Source organism: Melospiza georgiana, chromosome 21 (assembly GCF_028018845.1).
Source record: "Melospiza georgiana isolate bMelGeo1 chromosome 21, bMelGeo1.pri, whole genome shotgun sequence".
In the NCBI taxonomy this organism is placed as follows: Eukaryota; Metazoa; Chordata; class Aves; order Passeriformes; family Passerellidae; genus Melospiza; species Melospiza georgiana.
This window is the reverse complement of record NC_080450.1, coordinates 6,657,601-6,676,460: the sequence shown is the minus strand read 5'-3', so window position 1 is coordinate 6,676,460 and position 18,860 is coordinate 6,657,601. Positions and strand designations below refer to the sequence as shown.

General features: G+C 42.2%; 1 protein-coding gene across 6 annotated transcripts; it reads right to left on the bottom strand.

Annotated features, from left to right (window-relative positions):
* Nucleotides 1-15,475, bottom strand: LOC131092211 (myosin-1B). Of its 6 annotated transcripts, none has more exons than XM_058038813.1 (38): nt 15,272-15,475; nt 15,041-15,184; nt 14,793-14,949; nt 14,451-14,478; nt 14,239-14,353; nt 14,067-14,159; nt 13,905-13,968; nt 13,722-13,820; nt 13,513-13,616; nt 13,288-13,426; nt 12,010-12,128; nt 11,760-11,909; nt 10,961-11,131; nt 10,217-10,544; nt 9,529-9,608; nt 9,139-9,226; nt 8,935-9,052; nt 8,596-8,719; nt 8,377-8,513; nt 7,360-7,615; nt 6,589-6,831; nt 6,311-6,487; nt 6,080-6,225; nt 5,902-5,992; nt 5,424-5,813; nt 4,945-5,071; nt 4,303-4,421; nt 3,792-3,988; nt 3,219-3,402; nt 2,967-3,132; nt 2,671-2,795; nt 2,174-2,482; nt 1,869-2,072; nt 1,329-1,454; nt 1,064-1,234; nt 868-972; nt 505-600; nt 1-296 (listed from the first exon to the last, which is right to left on the bottom strand). In XM_058038813.1, exons 1-38 carry the CDS (start codon nt 15,473-15,475, stop codon nt 144-146), a joined length of 5,847 nt encoding a protein of 1,948 aa, XP_057894796.1. In that variant the 3' UTR covers nt 1-143. The 6 variants fall into 6 exon arrangements, with proteins under 6 accessions (XP_057894796.1, XP_057894797.1, XP_057894798.1 ...); XM_058038814.1 differs by having other exon boundaries at nt 10,235-10,544; XM_058038815.1 differs by having other exon boundaries at nt 9,529-9,606; nt 10,239-10,544.
* Between the last annotated feature and the right edge of the window lie 3,385 nt (nt 15,476-18,860).

Genomic DNA, 18,860 nt, shown 5'->3' with positions numbered 1-18,860 from the left:
TTTACATGGCATAAGCTCTACAATTTTTATTATGCAGGCATTATTCATCTACAGATTAATGAAGGACAAAGCAGTGACTTCAAATAAAACTGATAGAATGGCACATTTTGTGCAATTCTCTCACTTTACAGCACTAGAGGCATTTACTCTTCACTTTCTGCCTTCTTGCTGATCTCCCTGCTCTTGGCTCGGAGCTTGTTGACCTGTGACTCTGCAATGTCAGCCCGCTCCTCGGCCTCCTCCAGCTCGTGCTGGATCTTGCGGAACTTGGACAGGTTCACATTGGACAGCTCCTCCTGGACATAGGAGGAAGCATAAAACAGGTGTTAAAACAATTACACTGTAAAGCTGCTAGGTGAAAATATGAAATAAAGAAACTGAAACGAAGCAGAGACCTACTACCACAATGTTGAGCTGGGTTCAAACAGAGCTACACAGGGGAAAACACCAACACAGAAACCACTTTCACCTGGATAAGGACTGACTGAACACAGTAATACTTACAGCCTCCTCAGCTTGTCTCTTGTAAGCTTTCACCTTAGTTTGCAGTTTATCCACCAGATCCTGCAGCCTGAGAACGTTTTTCCTGTCTTCCTCAGACTAAAGGGAATGACAAGACAGAGAAGCATCTCTTTTAGCCTCCTCTACATGAAATAAAGAGTAATATTTCTATTTGATTTTGCTGCCCAGGAAGACAGACATGATAAGCTATATATTGTTAAAATTACTGGAAAGGTAGTAATCTTTGGGTGCTTACATTATTCTCCTTTTTGTATGTGAGACTCAGGACAGAGAGAAATCTTTCAGGGCTACGTTTTGAGATTCAGGAATAAGAGTGTACCAACACGAAGAAGATTGCTGCCTTACCTGGTAGGTGAGTTCCTTCACCCTGCGCTCGTACTTGCGCACACCCTTCACGGCTTCAGCGCTGCGCTTCTGCTCAGCATCAACCTCCCCTTCCAGCTCCCGCACCTGCAAGGACAAGCCCAGCCCTGCAGCTGCCCTGCCAATGTCTCTCCAAGGAGGGACACGCTCCCTCAGGCACAGCCCCAGCCCTACACACCCTGGCCTCCAGCTTCTGGATCTGCTTCTTCCCTCCCTTCAGTGCCAGCTGCTCGGCCTCATCAAGACGGTGCTGCAGGTCCTTCACCGTCTGGTCCAGGTTCTTCTTCATCCTCTCCAGGTGGGCACTGGTGTCCTGCTCCTTCTTCAGCTCTTCTGCCATCATGGCCGCCTGATCAGAACAAAGGGTCAAAGCCATTTTGGGGCTGGAGATATTTTGGGCAGAGTACATTCACCATCAGCAATGCCAGGAGCGCCCAACTCACATCTGTGATGGCCTTCTTGGCCTTCTCCTCAGCATTGCGGGCTTCCTGGATGGTATCCTCCATTTCACTCTGGATTTGAGAAATGTCCGTTTCCAGCTTCTTCTTGGTGTTGATCAAACTGGTGTTCTGTTGAGCAGCATCAGAGGTTTGTTTTCGTAAGTTCATTATTTGAAATCAAGAACATTACAGGATTATCAATAAATGAAGACATAAATAAATGGAAAAGCAATACCAGAAATTTTCTAGTAAAATTTCTTTTCATTGGGGAAAAGACATTTTGGTTTCTTTCTTTCTACATTTTTCATGAATTTGAAAATGTCTTAGAAATATACTCTGTGCCACATCTCATTCACCAAGGCTAGCACAGGAAAGTAATAAAAACAGAGTAAGGGAAAAGTTACCAGTGCACACATTTTTTTTCAGCAAATATTTTTTTTAGTAACATGATGAATACTCCAGAAAAGAGGACCATCTTCCCCCAAGTTGATCATCCAATGGTGACTGGAATAAAGCATGAAAATGTTCACCGAATGACCTCACCTGGCTGTGGAGGAGCTGCACACGCTCACTGGCGTCCATTAATTCCTGCTCAGCCATTTTCCTCGACCGCTCTGTCTGCTCCAGGGCTGCACGGAGCTCCTCAACTTCAGCCTGCAGCAGGTTAGCTCTGCGCTCCACCATGGCCACCTGCTCCTTCAGGTCCTCCTGAGACCTGAGAGCATCATCCAGATGGATCTGGGTGTCCTATAGAGCCATTGAAAGAAATTATAGGCAAATTTAGAGCTCCTGTGGACTGAAAGTATTAACCAAGATATTTCTCTGTAGGCAATTTCTGTTGAACAGACCTTGAGCACTCCCTGAGTGTTCCTCAGGTTCTTCTGTGCCTCTGCAGCCTGGCGGTTGGCATGGCTCAGCTGGATTTCTATTTCGTTCAGGTCTCCCTCCATCTTCTTCTTCAGCCTCAGGGCTTCATTCCTGCTCCTGATCTCAGCGTCCAGGGTGCTCTGCATGGACTCCACAACCCTCTGGTGGTTTCTCTTCATTTGTTCGATCTCCTCATCTTTCTCTGCTATCTTCCTGTCAATCTCTGCCTTCACCTGGTTGAGTTCAAGCTGCAGGCGCAAGATCTTCCCCTCCTCATGTTCCAGGGAGGCCTGGTCAAGAAAAAATAAGAATACTTTTCATGTAACAAGTGTTGAACCTGAAGTTCTAAGTAAAAAGAGTGCTATGTTTATATAATATCTCTACTTTTATAATATCACTTCTCTACTTTTGTCTCAGAATGAGAAAAGCAAGATAGAGATCCAAGACATGTAAGACAGCAAGAAATACTGCTGTGTACCTCAGCTTCCTCCAGAGCAGCCTGGATTTCAGATTTCTCCTGCTCAATCTGCTTCTTCACTTTCTCCAGCTCATGAATCGCCTTTCCTCCCTCCGCAATCTGCTCCGTGAGGTCGGAAATCTCCTCTGTGGGAACAAAGATCAATGGCATGGTCAGGCACAGAGCAGAATGGGAAGGGCCCTGTCCCACCAAGGGGACAGGCATCTCTGCAGACCTGCAGGCACAGAGCCATGAACAATGGTGGGAATGGGTGATAGTGAGAAAGGCCAGGGAGGAGCAGAGGGCCAGGGACTTACGCTGCAAGTTCTTGTTCTCCCGCTTCATTGTTTCCAGGTGGTCCAAGGACTCCTCATAGGCATTCTTCATCTTGAACAGCTCCGTGCTCAGAGAGCGCGACTCCTTCTGCGAGGCCTCCAGCTCAGCCTGCGTTTCCTCATACTTCTGCTTCCATTCTGCCAGGATCTGAAGAGAAACGGGGGGTGAGTAGGGCTGTGGCCATCACAGGGCCCTGCTCTGGCCAGGAGTGCTGGTGCTGGAGGCCAACTGACCTTGTCAAAGTTCTTCTGCTTCTTATCCAGAGCAGCACAGGCAGCATTGGATCTCTCCACGTCAATCATCAGGTCCTCCACTTCATTCTGCAGCCTCTGCTTTGTCTTTTCCAGGGAGGCACATTTGGCATTGACAGCCTCAACATGCTCCTCTGCATCCTGCAAGCGCTGGGCCAGCTTCTTTCTGGGATAGACAAGCACAGTTGCACGTTAGAGCTTGGAATGATGTCACTTCTTTACTGTCATGAGTTTTTCACTTTGGAGGTTTTGATCCAAATGCTTTCCACAATGTTTTTTATTGTCCATGCGTGCATGCAGCCAACAAGATCTATCACTTCTGTATCTTTTCACTTATGGAAGGTTAGGCCTGTCTTAGTACATCTAGTCCTAAAGCCTATGTTTTCCCTTCCAATCTCTCTCTTTTTCTCTTCCTCCCTGTCTCCCCTTTTATTACAAAGACAATATACCCTGGCTTCCCTCCCATTCTTATCTTAAGCCACTCTCAGAGATTCAAATTTCCCGTGACCATTTTCAGTCTTCTCTCGTCATTTCCCATTCTGCTTCCCCACGTACTTGGCCTCCTCGAGCTCCTCCGTGCGCTGAATCGCGTCCGTCTCGTATTTGGTTCTCCACTGGGCCACTTCACTGTTGGCCTTGGACAGGGCTCTCTGCAGCTCCCCCTTGGCCTCCTGCTCCTCCTCATATTGCTCCCGGAGCAAGTCACAGTCGTGGCGAGCAGACTGCAGGGCGTGGGCCAGGGCATTCTTGGCCTGTGGGAAGAACAGTAGTGTGAACAATTAATGGAAATATGCTGGAGATCTCCTGGAAGAAATGCACTGATTCTGCTATGAGTAATGGCAAGCTACTGAATGAAAATCGGAGGTCTGGGAATCTGCAAAACAATTAACATATAAACTGCAAGGAAGAAGGTACAAAACTAGTATGGCAAGGCTTGCTCTGTATTACTTAAGTGGTTTTTTCCCTCCCTTTCATCTTGCTGATTCTGTAATTTCATTCATATCCAAAGCTCCTCCTAGAAAGAAGGAGTCCAATGGACAACTCAGAATTTGGAGAGCCTTCTTACCTTTATTTCTTCCTCTAGATGCCTCTTCAGTTCCTCAATCTGTTGGGTGAAAGCCTGTTTTCCTCTTGAGAGTTGAGAAATCAGAGCATCTTTCTCATCTACCTGGCGTGAAAATTCACCTGGGAGTGTTCAGATGAGTAAAAAAAAATTGTTATGACTTACATAAAAATTTTAATTTTGATAAGAAATGCCCATATGTAAATATTTTGAGTTAAACAAACTTTTACTTCTTTCCTGGATTCCTAATCACAGATAGAAATGACACATCATGCTAAATCCCACCAGCCTTACTCTATGTTTCCATTAAGCCTTGAGTTTACAGAATGAGTACCACAGTGCCATCCAGAGGGATTATGGCCCATGGGAATCTCAGGAGGTTTAACAAGGCCAAGCAATCCCGGCAAGGCCTCATGTGATGAGTAGGGGGAATGATCATTCTCCGCTAACCCGTTGGCAATGCTCTCCGAACGCAACTCAGGATTCAGACAGGGTTCTATTGGCCAGCTTAATCACAAACAACATTTTTGGCTCAGGTTCAACTTAGTGCATGTCTAATCCTCCAAGACTCCAGGTGAGTTTTACTCTGTTTTTTTAAGAACTCAGATAATATACAGTATTCTCTTAAAAACACGAATGTCTTACCAGATTCTGTTTGTAGTCGAGCTCTTTGAGCACTAATGTCATTAATTATGCGCTGCTGTTCCTCCTCCTTTGTCTTAATCTCACTGAGTTGATCTTCCAGGGAACGACACATCTTCTCCAGATTTGCCTGTTTTCATGAGGAACAGAAGGAAAGATATTTAATGGTTCAACCCATAATTTGTGAGAATATGAAGTCTTATAAAGGAAGAAAGAATGATTTAGAAGCCCAAATTTGTCAGTTAACTGATATGTATTTCTATGAAGTTTGTGTCCCCAGTTCCAACACCTGTATATTCCATGCCCATTGGAGGGCAGATGAAATGGCATGATCAAATGATTTAAATAATACTGAAATGTTTAAACACACATTGAAGTTGCAAAGTGCAATATTTATTCTATAATACGGCCAGCTAAAATTTCTATGTTAAAATATAAATATCTGATTTTGTTCGGATTAATGAGAAGAAATATTTATGTACCTTGGCTTTGGACACAGACTCCATGTTGCTGGCCAAGTCATCAATCTCCATCTTCATCTCACTCTTCTCCTTCTCCAGCTTCTGCTTCACACGTTGCAGGTTGTCGATCTGCTCGCCCAGCTCAGCTGTGCTGTCCGCGTGCTTCTTGCGCAGGGCGGCAGCCGTGGCTTCGTGCTGCAGCGTGGCCTCTTCCAGGTCACGGCGCATCTTCTGGAACTCTGCCTCACGCTTCTTGTTCATCTCCACCTGAGCTGCTGTGGCCCCTCCTGCTTCTTCCAGGCGTTCGCTGATCTCCTCCAGCTCCCTGGACAGGTCAGCGCGATGCTTCTCTGCTTTAGCGCGAGAGGTTCGCTCTGCCTCAATCTCCTCCTCCAGCTCCTCAATGCGGGCCTGCAGAACAGCAGGGACCCTTCACAGCCGTGCCCTCCTCCTGCCTGAGCTGAGCCTGAGCAAGGCAGGGCGAGGCACAGAGACTTGCCTGCAGCTCCTTGATCTTCTTCTGAAATTGCATGCCCAGGGCCTGTTCATCCTCGATCTTGCCCTGGATCTGGCTGATTTCAAAGTCTTTCCTTTGGGACAAGTGAACTGTGTTAGAGCACAAAGAAACAAGACAAGTGCTGCAGCCCAGCACTCATGGGCCCCAGAGCCACACTTACTTCTTCAGTTTCTCATCCAGCTGCTGCTTATCATTCTCCAAATCCATGATGCTGTCCTGCGCCATCTTCAGGTCTCCTTCCAGTTTCCTCTTTGCTCTCTCCAGGTCCATGCGCAGTTTCTTCTCTTGCTCCAGGGACCCTTCCAGCTAAACACAACAAGACCATCAGGGCTCTGCCAGCCAGCTTGGTCTCCATACCTGTCCTCTTCCTGCTCTATGTCTGTGGGCTTACATCATCCACTTGCTGTTCCAGCTTGGTCTTGGCTTTGGTCAGAGTATTGACTTTGTCTTCCTCTGCCTGCAGGTCATCCAGGGTCTGCTGATGCGCCTCTTGGAGGGCTTTCTTCTCCTTTGTCAGCTTGGCAATGGTCTCGTCCAGAGCTGCCATCTCCTCTGTCAGGTTTTTCACCTTTGAGAAGAAGGGAGCAAGCACAGACAGGGAATGGTGCTTAACATTTTCTAACAAGACAAGTCTTTTCCAGAGTGCAAGTGACAGGTTCTACCTCATACCTTGTTTTCAGTGGCATGTTTTTCCTTCTCCACCTTGGCCAGTGTTAGCTCAAGGTCATCAATATCTTTCTTCAGCTCTGAACATTCATCTTCCAGTTTCCTCTTCTTGGCTGTCAGCTCAGCATTCATCTCTTCTTCTTCTTCTGCTCTCTCTGTCAGCTCCTTAATTTTGGCTTCCAGCTGGATTTTGGTTTTGATGAGCTGGTCACACCTTTCCTCTGCATCGGCCAAACCATCAGCTTCCTACATAATTCATTTAAACAAAACAGGTTTTCAACCTGGGGCTGATGGCTCGGTTGTACTTTTAGGCTGTAGACATCTAAATGCCATCAGAATAATCCAGCTACTTGCTTGAAATTACAGTTTTAAGGACAGTCTTTTTTGCTACATTCTTATTTTCAGGGAAGAAGGGAAGAAGTGATCTTTCATCACCATTTTTCCTGAAGAGACAGGGACCATAAATGCCTGATAAATACCTGACACTCTCAGCTCATCCTACTCCATCTGAATTCACCTGGGATTCTCCAAACAAATGTGTTAATTGGACCTCCAGACAACCTTAACTGGTCAGTTGATAACATATCAAAATTGTATAGTATATAAAACTCTATAAAGATTAAGGTAGCAATTGTATGTGGTTTTTCTTCCCATTTTATAAATTTGTGTATGTTTTTAAATTAATTGCTATTTTGGGATAATATGTCTTTACTGAGACATTTGGGATGATTTTATATAGAACATCACAAGTCAAAAAACTTTAGCAATACTCACAGCCTGCACTTGGAGCTGCAGGTCATTTTTCTCCTGCACCAGGGCCACCATTTTCTCCTCCAGCTCCTTCCGCTTTGCCTCAGACTTTGCAAGCTCTTCCTTGGTTTTCTCAAACTCTTCCTTCATGTTGGCCATTTCTTTCTCAGACTCTGCACTCTTTAGCAAGGGCTTGATCTTGAAGAACAGCTTCATCCATGGCCAGTGTTTGACATTCATGAATGAGCGGACGTTGTACTGGATGCAGAAGATGGACTCCCTGAAAAGTAATAACAAAATATATTTTGGTAAATATTTTAAAGTCTATAAAACATATTTAACAGTATATATTAGTATGTATATCAGGAAGTTTGACACATAATACTTTTTAGTTATATATATATATATAAAAATATATATATATACATATATATATATTCTGTGTATAGTATATATGTATCATATATAGTTCTGAATATCTCTATGTGTAAAATATTTATCATGTATTATTCCATATACATTTTTAATAATATTTAGATCACATTTTATATACTATATATATAGATTTCCACTGAAAATCTCCTCGTTTTATGTAGAGTATCAACCAGTATGGACAGTTTTGGAGTCCAGGTGTTTGGCTCATTTTTATGGCCAATGAAAAGGAACACTTCTGTAAGTTGTCTTAGTCACTTTTATGAAATTTATCAAAGGGAAGAGGATGCTTCTCTTATGATAGAAATATGTCTTTCTCTCATTTTATTTAGCAGTGACCTACAATATTTAGCTTAGACTCGGTATTGATTTGTTCGACATACATATAATAGAGCCATTTAAAAACTTCAGCAACAAAGTATTAAAAAAAATTGTTTCCCTAAGTTGGGATTTTATTCTACTTCCTCTGTTTTCAGGATATACTTTCATATTGACAAACTGAATTAATGAGAAATAAATGAGATTATTTGTGAAGCAGCTTATTTTCAGTTTTGTTCATGCCATTAGTATCTGATAAGGATTGGCCCAGCAATCCAAGTCAATATCTACCTCCTCTCCATCATTTTCTTGAACTCCACCCTCATCAGGTAACCCCTGCACATGGCCTGGGTGCGGGTGATGAGCTCTGCCAGCTTCTCATCCCTCATCTCCTCCAGGAGCCCCAGCAGCCCAGCTTTGAAGAACACCTTGAGTGAGGAAACATTGCAGCACATCACTGTCAGATGGAGAGAGCAAAGCCCAGGCAGGCAGTGAATGGGGGGGGTGTACCTTGGTGTGTCCAAATTTATACTGGGTGTGATCCACATCGATTGACCCAAGGAGCTTCTCAGAAGCCTTCTTGCTATCGATGAACTGTCCCTCAGGGATGGCACTGGCATTAAGCACCTTGTATCTGTGGAATCAGAGGACGATAAGGAATAAATAATAGCCCTTTGAAAATGTCTGGGTTTTTTTTTCTCAATAGCTATAGAAAGAACCTGGATGACTCACTTGGGCAAATGACTTTTGTATACCTAAAGATAGCTTCCACAGTACTTAAAACATTTAGGAAAATCAAATGATTTAGCATTTTTTGATATGGTGGAGGGTGATGAAACATAATCTGACCTCTGTTTGAAGTCAGCATAGAGGATTCTGCTGGGGAACCCTTTCCTGCAGATCCTGATCCCTTCCAGCACGCCGTTACAGCGCAGCTGGTGCAGCACCAGCTCGTGCTCCATGGCACCTAATAAATCACAGAATGAAATTGTATGTCATTTTACTCCACAGAGAAGATCAGATATATCTCACCTCTGAACTTTAACAACTTACCAGGTGTTTTTGTTTCATTAGGAATAAGACACCGCACAAAATGGGGATGTGTGCTTCTCAAATTGCTCATCAGCTTGTTTAAATTTTCCTTAGGAGCAAGAACAAAGTTTCGGGTTTAGAATTGTCATTTACACAATCTCAATACTAGGTGGAAATAAAAACACTGTAATAAAAGCATGATCAATATTTTTTTTTACAGAACTTTTGGGCAGTTCTGAAAGAATACTTCCCAAGATTCAGTAAGAATTCCTCTTTACTAGAAGCAAGTGATTTTATCCTTTCTGAACACAAAGATATATTAGATAAATCTAAAGCATTTCTGAATGGAATTTTTTTATTTTCTTTTTATGAAAAGAATACGGTAACTTTAGAATGATTATTCTACAGTACCCGGAAGAGAGCTGAGACAGTCTGGAAGGAAGAACCCTTCTTCTTGGCGCCCTTCTTGCCACCACCACCACCACTGCTCTCTAAAAAGTAAAAAATTTTTTATAAAGAAGTGAACAACAAAAGCACACAGAATCTGAAAAACCTTGTATGTTCATCTTTAAAACTCTAGCAAAAATAATAATATGATCAAAATTTACAAACTCAGACTGTGGTTAAAGTTACAAAAGGATACTTGAATTTTTCAGATGACTGTGGAAGGAAATCTAATAACTTCCAACTGAAATTTAGAAAATGCAGTTGGGAAACAAAACATAACATTTTACATAGAAAGATATTTGAGGAACTAAACTAATAGCTAGTAATTACACCAAATGCAGTGTTTATATAGCCTTACATCTAAGGGTATGCATAAACTTAACAGCATGTTGATATATTTGATTGTATTCACTGAATTATTTGAGAATGGCCCGTATTGCAAAAATCTGACTTCTCAGCTAGTCTGGGTTAATGTGCTAGTACAGCTGTCTCATTCTAAAACCTACAGATCTATTAAGGTCTCTAGGGAGGAGTAATATCCTTTATTAGACTAGATTAGGAGGTTTTAGGTTTTCAATTTTAGAAATGTAAATATCATTGCGAAATATTGTTACAACATTTTAATTTCATTTTCTGTAAATTATAGTAGAACTGATTTCAAAGAAATCACCTGCTTCTGCCCCACCAGCAGAGGCAAAGAGCAAGGCCAGGGTCTTCAGGGATGACTTCTGATACAACCCCACAACAGTTTCATTCAGAGGGTCCTTGTTCTTCTCCAGCCACCCAGTGATGTTGTAGTCCACTGTGCCAGCATAGTGCACCAGGGAGAAGTGGGCCTCAGCCTTGCCTTTGCCTGGCTTGGGCTTCTGGAAGTTGTTGGACTTGCCCAGGTGCTGGTCATAGAGCTTGTTCTTGAAAGAGGTGTCAGTTGCCTTGGGGAACATGCACTCCTCTTCCAGGATGGAGAAGATGCCCATGGGCTGGGAGGAATAGCAACATGTGAAGAAAATGTGGAAGGAAGAAACAGAGGCAATGTATGTAAGAAAGAGAAATGGAAGATAAAAGTTATACTGAAAAATCCTCCTCAGTATGTGCAATCTTATGTTTCTCAGAAAGGGCATTTTGTTAGTGGATATGCCGTCAGTTAGACAAAAACAAGCTCCCTTATAAGATTCAGGGTTGGGATGTAATAAAGATCTAGCATGTGGAAAATAATTTTGTATTTGTTTGGTGAAAGTGGAAAGCAAAATGAATGAAAGTAGTAGCATTCAGATATAAGGAAGAGTTTAAACTTCCTATATGCTCTTTCTTTAAAATGAGACAGAAAATTTCTCAAGAAACATTAAAATAGAGATTTTATAACTGAAAAACTATTAAGTATGTGGGGGTCAATAACCTTCTCAATGAGCTCAATGCAGGCAGCCAGGTCCATGCCAAAGTCAATGAACTCCCATTCAATGCCCTCCTTCTTGTACTCCTCCTGCTCCAGCACGAACATGTGGTGGTTGAAGAACTGTTGCAGTTTCTCATTGGTGAAGTTGATGCACAGCTGCTCCAGGCTGTTGAACTGCAGAAGGCAAAGATTTACTTTCTTGTGAATTTCAGTTCCAATTTCAGTTCACTTCTGTCTTCCAATAGGCTTTATTCTTATCCCACTAAGATCTCCATGACTGGAATCTTGAATTTCTAGTGCTGGAACTGGACAGGCGACTGGCATATTCCATTCTCTAATAAATCTAACCTCTTGGGCCCTGGCACTGTCTCAACATATTTCTGAGCTCTGAATAGATCTGCAGAGCTTAGTCCAAGTCCAGCTTTTAATTTGAATTTCTGTACATTACCTCTCTATTCCCAAGTATTCAGAGGGAATCTGGCTTCAGTATTAACAAAATCTTCCTTTTAAAAGGCATATTTTAACTTCCTCAAAGCCTCTCTCTTATTATTTATCAATTGTTCATCAGTTTTCAATGTAATTTTCACTTCTGTATGCAACAACAAACATCTACAAATAAATACAGCCCTGTGGGATACTACATGCAATGAGAACCAGAAGGGTACTGTTCCTCGAGGAAAAGCAGTATTATCCAATAAATAGAAATAACCCATAACTGAAATAAAGCAAACTCCAACCCCCCAAATTATTCCAATTTCCTAATGCCTCTTCCAGGAATGCTTTATGGAGATTGTCCTCTTACATCAAAGATCTCAAAGCCAGCAATGTCCAGGACACCAATGAAGTACTGCCTGGGCTGCTTCGTGTCCAGCTGCTGGTTGATACGAACAACCATCCACAGGAACATCTTCTCAAACACAGATTTAGCCAGGGCACCCACTGAGTTGTATACCTAAGGAAAGATTAAAGGAAAGCCACCATATGCAGCAGAAGAGGAGTTCAAAATTTTTAATTCAAGTAAATTTTTTTTTCTATTTTCACTTGTCTCTTACCTGCTGCACAGTTTGGCCCTTGGTCACGTATTCGTTCCCCACCTTGACTCGGGGGTAGCAGAGGGCCTTGAGCAGGTCTGCTGAGTTCAGACCCATCAGGTAGGCAGCCTTGTCAGCAACTAAGAAAACAAGCATAGAGCAGGATCAGATATTAGCTCTCCAGTGAAAGGGTCTTACAGTAATTCAGATTTCTACAGGAGCCTCATATACGTTACCATGTCTTTTAAAATATTTTAGTTTTTCTTGACTTGCTAATTTTTTCTGATTTAATCTATATGATTAATAAAGGTAAATATTATTTCAATACTTCTACAGGGAACATGCAAGAGACTAGACAGACAAAAGGACCAAGGGCCATGAAAATGGCAGATCAAACAGTCGCAATTTCTGAATAAACAGAATAGGAAAGTGGTTGATATTCAAGTACACTGCGCTGAAAATTGCAGCCAGTGAAATTCTCCTGTCATTGGAGAGACAGAGGTGGATTAGTGAGGTATAATGCCAAAAGTATGAATAGGATATCCTGTACAACTTCCATAGTGGAATTATATTGTCCCTAAGGATAAATATCAAACACATTAAGTCTTTTCTAGCTCCCATTTTATCTGCAGCTTGGTTAACAAACACAAGCACCACAGCACCGCATATACTCTGTCATCACTTTCCAATTTGCTGCCTGTCTTGTGCCACAGTGAAGCTGATAGCAAACACCAGTATTATTTACAGAGTTCTTCAACGTGAGAAGGCCAAAACTCGTTATATAAGATTTATAGACAGATGCTAATTTTGAGCTGCTTTTATGTGTTATTTCCAACAAGACATTTAAGGCACATTCATAACTAGAAAAATGATACAAGAAGAAAATTTCAGTTTTGTAGATATATATGTATGTATATGGACACTGTGATTGTATATAGGCTACTCTGCTGTAATTATATAATTATTCATTAGTACTTGGGAGCTGTTCCAGGTTCTGTGCCAAGTCTGGGAAGCTTCCATTCAAGGCTGCAGCAAAGTTTGCTTTACTGTTGCCTGACTCCTGCTCTGACAGAAGGCAGAAGCATGCTTTAGGAGTCACTAGACATAATTTTTGCTTTGTTCAAAATATTCTACAGGTTCCACTGTGTCATGTTCCGCCAGCGAAGTCCTCTAGTTATTCTACAATACTGGCACTGGGGAAATGCACAGGCTGAGTCAATCATTCTGACCCTCACAGGCTGCCTTCAACTCAGTGAGTGTTCACTATCTCCTCCGCTCTGGGATGGGTTGTGCTGGTACCTTCGGTGCCATCAGGCTCTGCCTGCTCCTCTCGTTGCTTCTGCTTGAATTTCAGGTTCCCATAGTGCATGACAGCCCCTGTCAGCTTGTAGATGGCTGTTTTCTCATCAGCACTGAAGCCCAGGATGTCAATGGCACTCTGACAAAAGAGTTATTAAGGTGAGTACCCCAGCTGTTAAAGGACAGAGAAATGAAACTTCACATGAGAAAACTTCTGCTACTCACATCAGTGGCCATCAGCTCTTCCTGGTCGTTAATGCTGGGAACTGTGATCTCACCTTGACTCACATACAGGTAGTCATAGGGGTTGGTGGTGATCAGTAGCATCTCTGAAAAGAAGAACAAAACCGAGCCAGGTCAAATGTAATTGTCATAGAAAAGAATTCAAAGTTGTTCCATGACATTTGCATGGAGGAGTTAGTGATCTTTCCTACCAATCAGCTCTGGCTTCCTGTTGGACATGATCTGATAAAAGATGTGGTAGCTCCTTTCCGCCTTGAGCTGGAAAGTGACTCTGGACTTCTCCAGAAGATCTGGCAAGGAAGGTAGGACACAGTCAAGCACAAGAAGTGGGGAAGGCTGGAGGGAAGGGGGATCAGGCCAGAAAGGTGTCTTACATGTTTCAATATCAGCAGAAGCCAGTTTGCCTGTGGCACCAAAATGGATTCTGATGAATTTACCCTGAAAGCAGCAGGAAAGTCAAATGAGATTTATTTTACCAATCTGGACAGCAAGAATATTCCAATTGGTGTTGACAGTTGTACCAATTAATAACTCACAAAGCGTGAGGAGTTGTCGTTCCTCACGGTCTTGGCATTTCCAAAGGCCTCCAGCAGTGGGTTGGCACTGATGATTTGATCCTCAAGTGTCCCCTAGAATAGAAGTCTTCTCGTCATGATCTAGTTCATCAAGAAATTGGATAGTTGCAGGCTTCTAGCCCTGGGACCTCACCTGCATTTTGCCTGAGGTCTGCTCCTCCTTTTTCTTGTCTCCACTGGCTGCAATTGTTGCAAAGTACTGGATGACACGCTTGGTGTTCACAGTCTTCCCGGCCCCGGATTCTCCGCTGCCAAAGCCAAGAGAGAAGCAGAGGGTGCGTGGTCAGGCAGGAGGGGCCCTGGCACCGGGCAGCCCCGCAGGGACCCGCGCAGGGGGGTACCTACGTGATCAGGATGGACTGGTTCTCACGATCTGTGAACAAGGAGAAACACAGTACATAAAACTCAGTGAACAACAGAGGAAGAATGAAACATAGTCAGGTAAGTCTAATGTTTTGCCTGATGTCAAAGCACACCAGGCTTTCCTTTCCAAAGCACATCACTGAGTACAGAGGAGCCTTTAATTTAAAACAGTAGAAACAATGCTATGACGATAGTAAACTCCAATAGATGTGTGTGTCAGATCCAAGAAAGTTTTGAAAAAGCCTCTTCACTTTGCTGAGACAGGGGATCCCATCAGATAATTTAATGAACCAATAGCCCTAAAGGCTAGACAGAGCCACTCACCAGTCAACATGAACTGATAGGCGTTGTCAGAGATGGAGAAGATGTGTGGAGGGGCCTCCTGGCGCTTCTTGCCTCGGTAGGCCAACACCACCTCGGGGTTGTACACCGGCAGCCACTTGTAGGGGTTGACAGTGACGCAGAAGAGACCCGAGTAGGTCTGCAAGGAAGGGACACAGCACGTTGCCTTGCCCTGAGCCTGGCCCAGCAGCTCCTGAGGCTGCCCAGAGGAAGCTGCTGCTGCCACTTACGTAGATCATCCAGGCTGCGTAACGCTCTTTGAGGTTGTACAGCACAGCGGGTTCGTGCAGGTGGGTCATCATGGCCATGTCCTCGATTTTGTCATACTTGGGAGGGTTCATGGAGAAGATTTGATCTTCCTTCACAGTCAAGGTCTGTCAGAGGGCAGGAAGGTACATGTATGTCAGCTAAGAGCTAAAGTGAGAACGAACTGCTGTTCATAAATTTTGTATTTTACGCACCTCTCCCCCTTCAGTCTTGACCGTGATTTTTCCTGGTTCCCTGCTCTGGATTGTGCTCTTCACATAGGATTCCTTTGCATGTACCACAAAGACAGATGACTTGGCATCAAAAGGTTTGTTCTGGGCCTCAATTCTCTCCTTCTCTGACTTTCGGAGGTAAGGAGCTGCCTCCCCAAAGATGGCCATCTCCGCATCCGTAGACATGGCTGCTGCTTACAACACGTAATGCAGCAAGTGTCTGTGAGGATAGAGAATGTATTTAAATAGTGTCTGATAAAACAAACACTCCTGTAGCACATTTGTTTGCTATTCTTTAGATGTCAACTAAATTGCCTTCTCTTTTTCTACTAATTCAGAGTTCTCTTCTACAATTTTTTTTCTATTACTATTATTTTTCTCTGGTCAGATTGTTATTCCTACTGGACATTTACAGAAGAATGCTTTCTGTGTTTTTGTATTTGGTGTCCCAGCAGAGGAGAGACATGGAGCTCTTGGAGTGAATCCAGAGGAGGCCATGGAGATGCTCCAAGGGATAAAGCCCCTCTGCTCTGGAAATAGGGTGGGTGAGCTGGGGTAGTTCAGTCTGGAGAAGACTCCAAGGAGACCTTCCAGCAACCTTTCATTACTTAAAGGAGTTCCAAGAGACTTGAAGGAGAACTTTAGACAAGGGCTTGGAGCAACAGAACAAAGTGGAATGGCTCACACTGAAATTGGATGAGTTTAGATTAGATATTAGGATGAATAATCTTTACAACAACAAAAAGAAATTACTTTGTCTTCTTGGTCAAAGGCAAACTTCATCACACAAATTTTTGTTGTCAATTCAAGTGAATGGGTGAAACTTCCTGGCTGGTTTTGTCTCTAACATGCTTTTCCACTTGATTAATATTTTATAACTCAAATGAGACCATTCCACAAAATAATCACAGAAGGTTGAAAAATTGTGCCAGATTTTCACCAGCAATTTTAACACTGCTTATATTATCTCACATTTTCTTACAAGATTCCTAACAGGAATAACAGGAATAATGCCAACTATTCCTAGGAGGAATAAGATTGCTATAATATATATCTTAGTATATACTGTGTCCGTATATATATAATGTTATTATATATTACAATATATTAGTTTATATTTGAATATAATACCTATATTGTACATTGTGTTATTTCATAGACACTGGATTATTTTCTCACAATATATCCTTATGATACTATCAAAAACTATAATGTTTATTTTAGGTAAATATACATTTATATATATATATATGTAATATGTTAGTAGTTTGACTTTTTAAAGTACTAAAGTATTTTCTTTTGCTTGTTTTGTTTGACATTTCCCGAAATTTATGCTATGCTAATTGTCCTTCACTGATTCAAAGCATGCTGGTTATATTCCTTGCAGGATTGCTTGTTGACATTTTATAATTTTGAGGGATATGTTCTAGTCACAATATTTGACAAAATTAACAGAAATTACGGTAGAAAGTAAACACAAAGAATTTCTTTTCCTCGGTGTAAATATTTAAAACTGAATTTAGATGCAGTTCCATATCTCTTTTTCCAGTAATCCAAATAGGTGTCATCATTTATTCAGTTCTTTATGGTTACAAATATTTGCTTATATAATTTTGTCACAATTAGGCAATATTTTCAGAGGCAGAAACAAGCCTATAAGGAAGCTCAGACTGAAATTCTTGCTTTTAGCACTTGGATGTTTTGATACACAAAATTCTAACCACATTCCTCAAGCTTCCATGTGAAAAAGAACATATTAACATTATTCAAATACATATGTCTTTTCCTGTTGCTTCACAGTCAGTGCCAGTGACCCTTGATATTTGAGATAAATGCAAAAAAAAAAACCGCAAATAATTGGAAAGTACTTTCTGATGGGGTTTTTTATGTTAGTTTTTTCCCCCTTAGGACAGTTTCTCCAGGATCTGGTATCTGCTAGAGATCCCTGGAGAGAGTGTAGGCAATGCTACAGTGATCAGTACTTTAAAGATCACTCTCTTTAAGAATCTTGTGACAAAAATAAGATCAATCCAGCCCAATTCTCGTACTGTATTTCTACAATGGACACAAATACAGTTACAACCAGGATTTCCATCATACCTGCATAGAAACCCTGCCTTACAGCAGCTCTACCTGTCCCTAAAAAGTGAATAAATAAAGATCTTACCTTTTGTGAGACAAAGGCTTGCAGATTGGAAGATGAACAATATTAAGAAACAGAATAAGTAACTTTCTTCCTACTGCTGCACCCCAGACAACATTTATAGACTGAAAACAAATGGATGGTTGGAAAGCAGACTGAAAATCCCAGCTGACACTGGCAGACCCCCATTGAACGAGTGTGAGCATCCGTAGGAATGCACTGGAACTTGTGGAATGCAGAGCAAGTTTCCCTTCATTCCCAACCTCCCTAGTCCCAAGCCCTGAAACTCTTACCTTAGAGATTTCTGAGAAAGGACAAGACACACAGATCCCAGGGTACTTTTATAGGATCTGATCTGCATATGTAGCCACCACCTCCTCTTTCTTAGGTCAAAACATTTCTGGCAATCTTAACTCCTAACAGAATTGCGATTCAGATTAGAAGTGAATGGATATAATTAGACATAACAGGTCTGTGAATCAATGTCCTATAAATAATTTGACAAGAAAGCATGAGAAGGGGGGGGGAAGTGGGAGGGTGTGCCAAAGAAGATGAAAGGGGCTTCATTGGTTCTGTAATCCATCAGATGCTGACTCGCACAGAAAAAGTGAAGAGTAAGAGCCAGTGTGTCTCGTAGGAAATGTAGGGATGGAGAGAAGTCACAGGCTCCTGCCTGCTGCAAGCACTCGGAGTCCTCAGGAAAAGCAGGAGGGATCCTACTGAGAGGCAGGCATACTGCTAGAGGAAAAACATTCCAGTACAGGAGGAAGCCCCTGAAAAGGGACAGAAGTCGCAGAAGTGAGAATCAGGAGATGATAAGAATGACCAAGGACTAGAATGGAACAAAATCAAAGCAAGTGAATGGGGGCAAGAATAAGTCTGAATGTAGTGATAAGGAAGGATATTTGAATAAAGAAGAGGAAGTCCCTGGAGCTGTTTAAGAAAAGACAATGTGGCACTCAGTGCCATGGTTTAGTTGATAAGGTGGTGTTAGGTCAGGTTGTATTCAATGATCTCAAAGGAGAGGTCTTTTCCAACCTAGCTGATTCTGTGATTCTGTGAAATAAATCAGGATGTGATTCCAGTGGGATAACATCAAGACACCATGGACAAAAGAAGCAACAAAAGAGCAGAACTAGTTTAGCCTAAAGATAAAAGCTTCAAAGCCCAAGGTCATCAATTAAATCCAGACAAAAAGCACAGGAATCAAATTCTTGTTTTTGGAGCTGAAGGTTTTCAAAGATCATGTGAACAGCACTATGGAAGTGTTGTACTGAACTTAAGACATATGCCCCATTGGAATCAGGAGAGATGGCTGCTGTCTCAACATAGTATAGTCATTCAGCATTACTTTTGCAAGATAAGTGTGCCAGGAAAGATTTAGTAAACTCATATCCTCTAAACTAGAGTCAGTCATACCGTATGCTG

What these genes read in the sequence shown, in the direction of transcription:
- LOC131092211 (XM_058038813.1), bottom strand. Translation starts at nt 15,475, where the DNA reads ATGTCTACGGATGCGGAGATGGCCATCTTTGGGGAGGCAGCTCCTTAC. An exon ending in TCAAGACTGAAGGGGGAGAG is followed by an intron (nt 15,185 to 15,271) that starts GTGCGTAAAATA and finishes GCCCTCTGACAG; the next exon opens with ACCTTGACTGTGAAGGAAGA. An exon ending in TATGCTGACTTCAAACAGAG is followed by an intron (nt 8,720 to 8,934) that starts GTCAGATTATGT and finishes CTGATTCCACAG; the next exon opens with ATACAAGGTGCTTAATGCCA.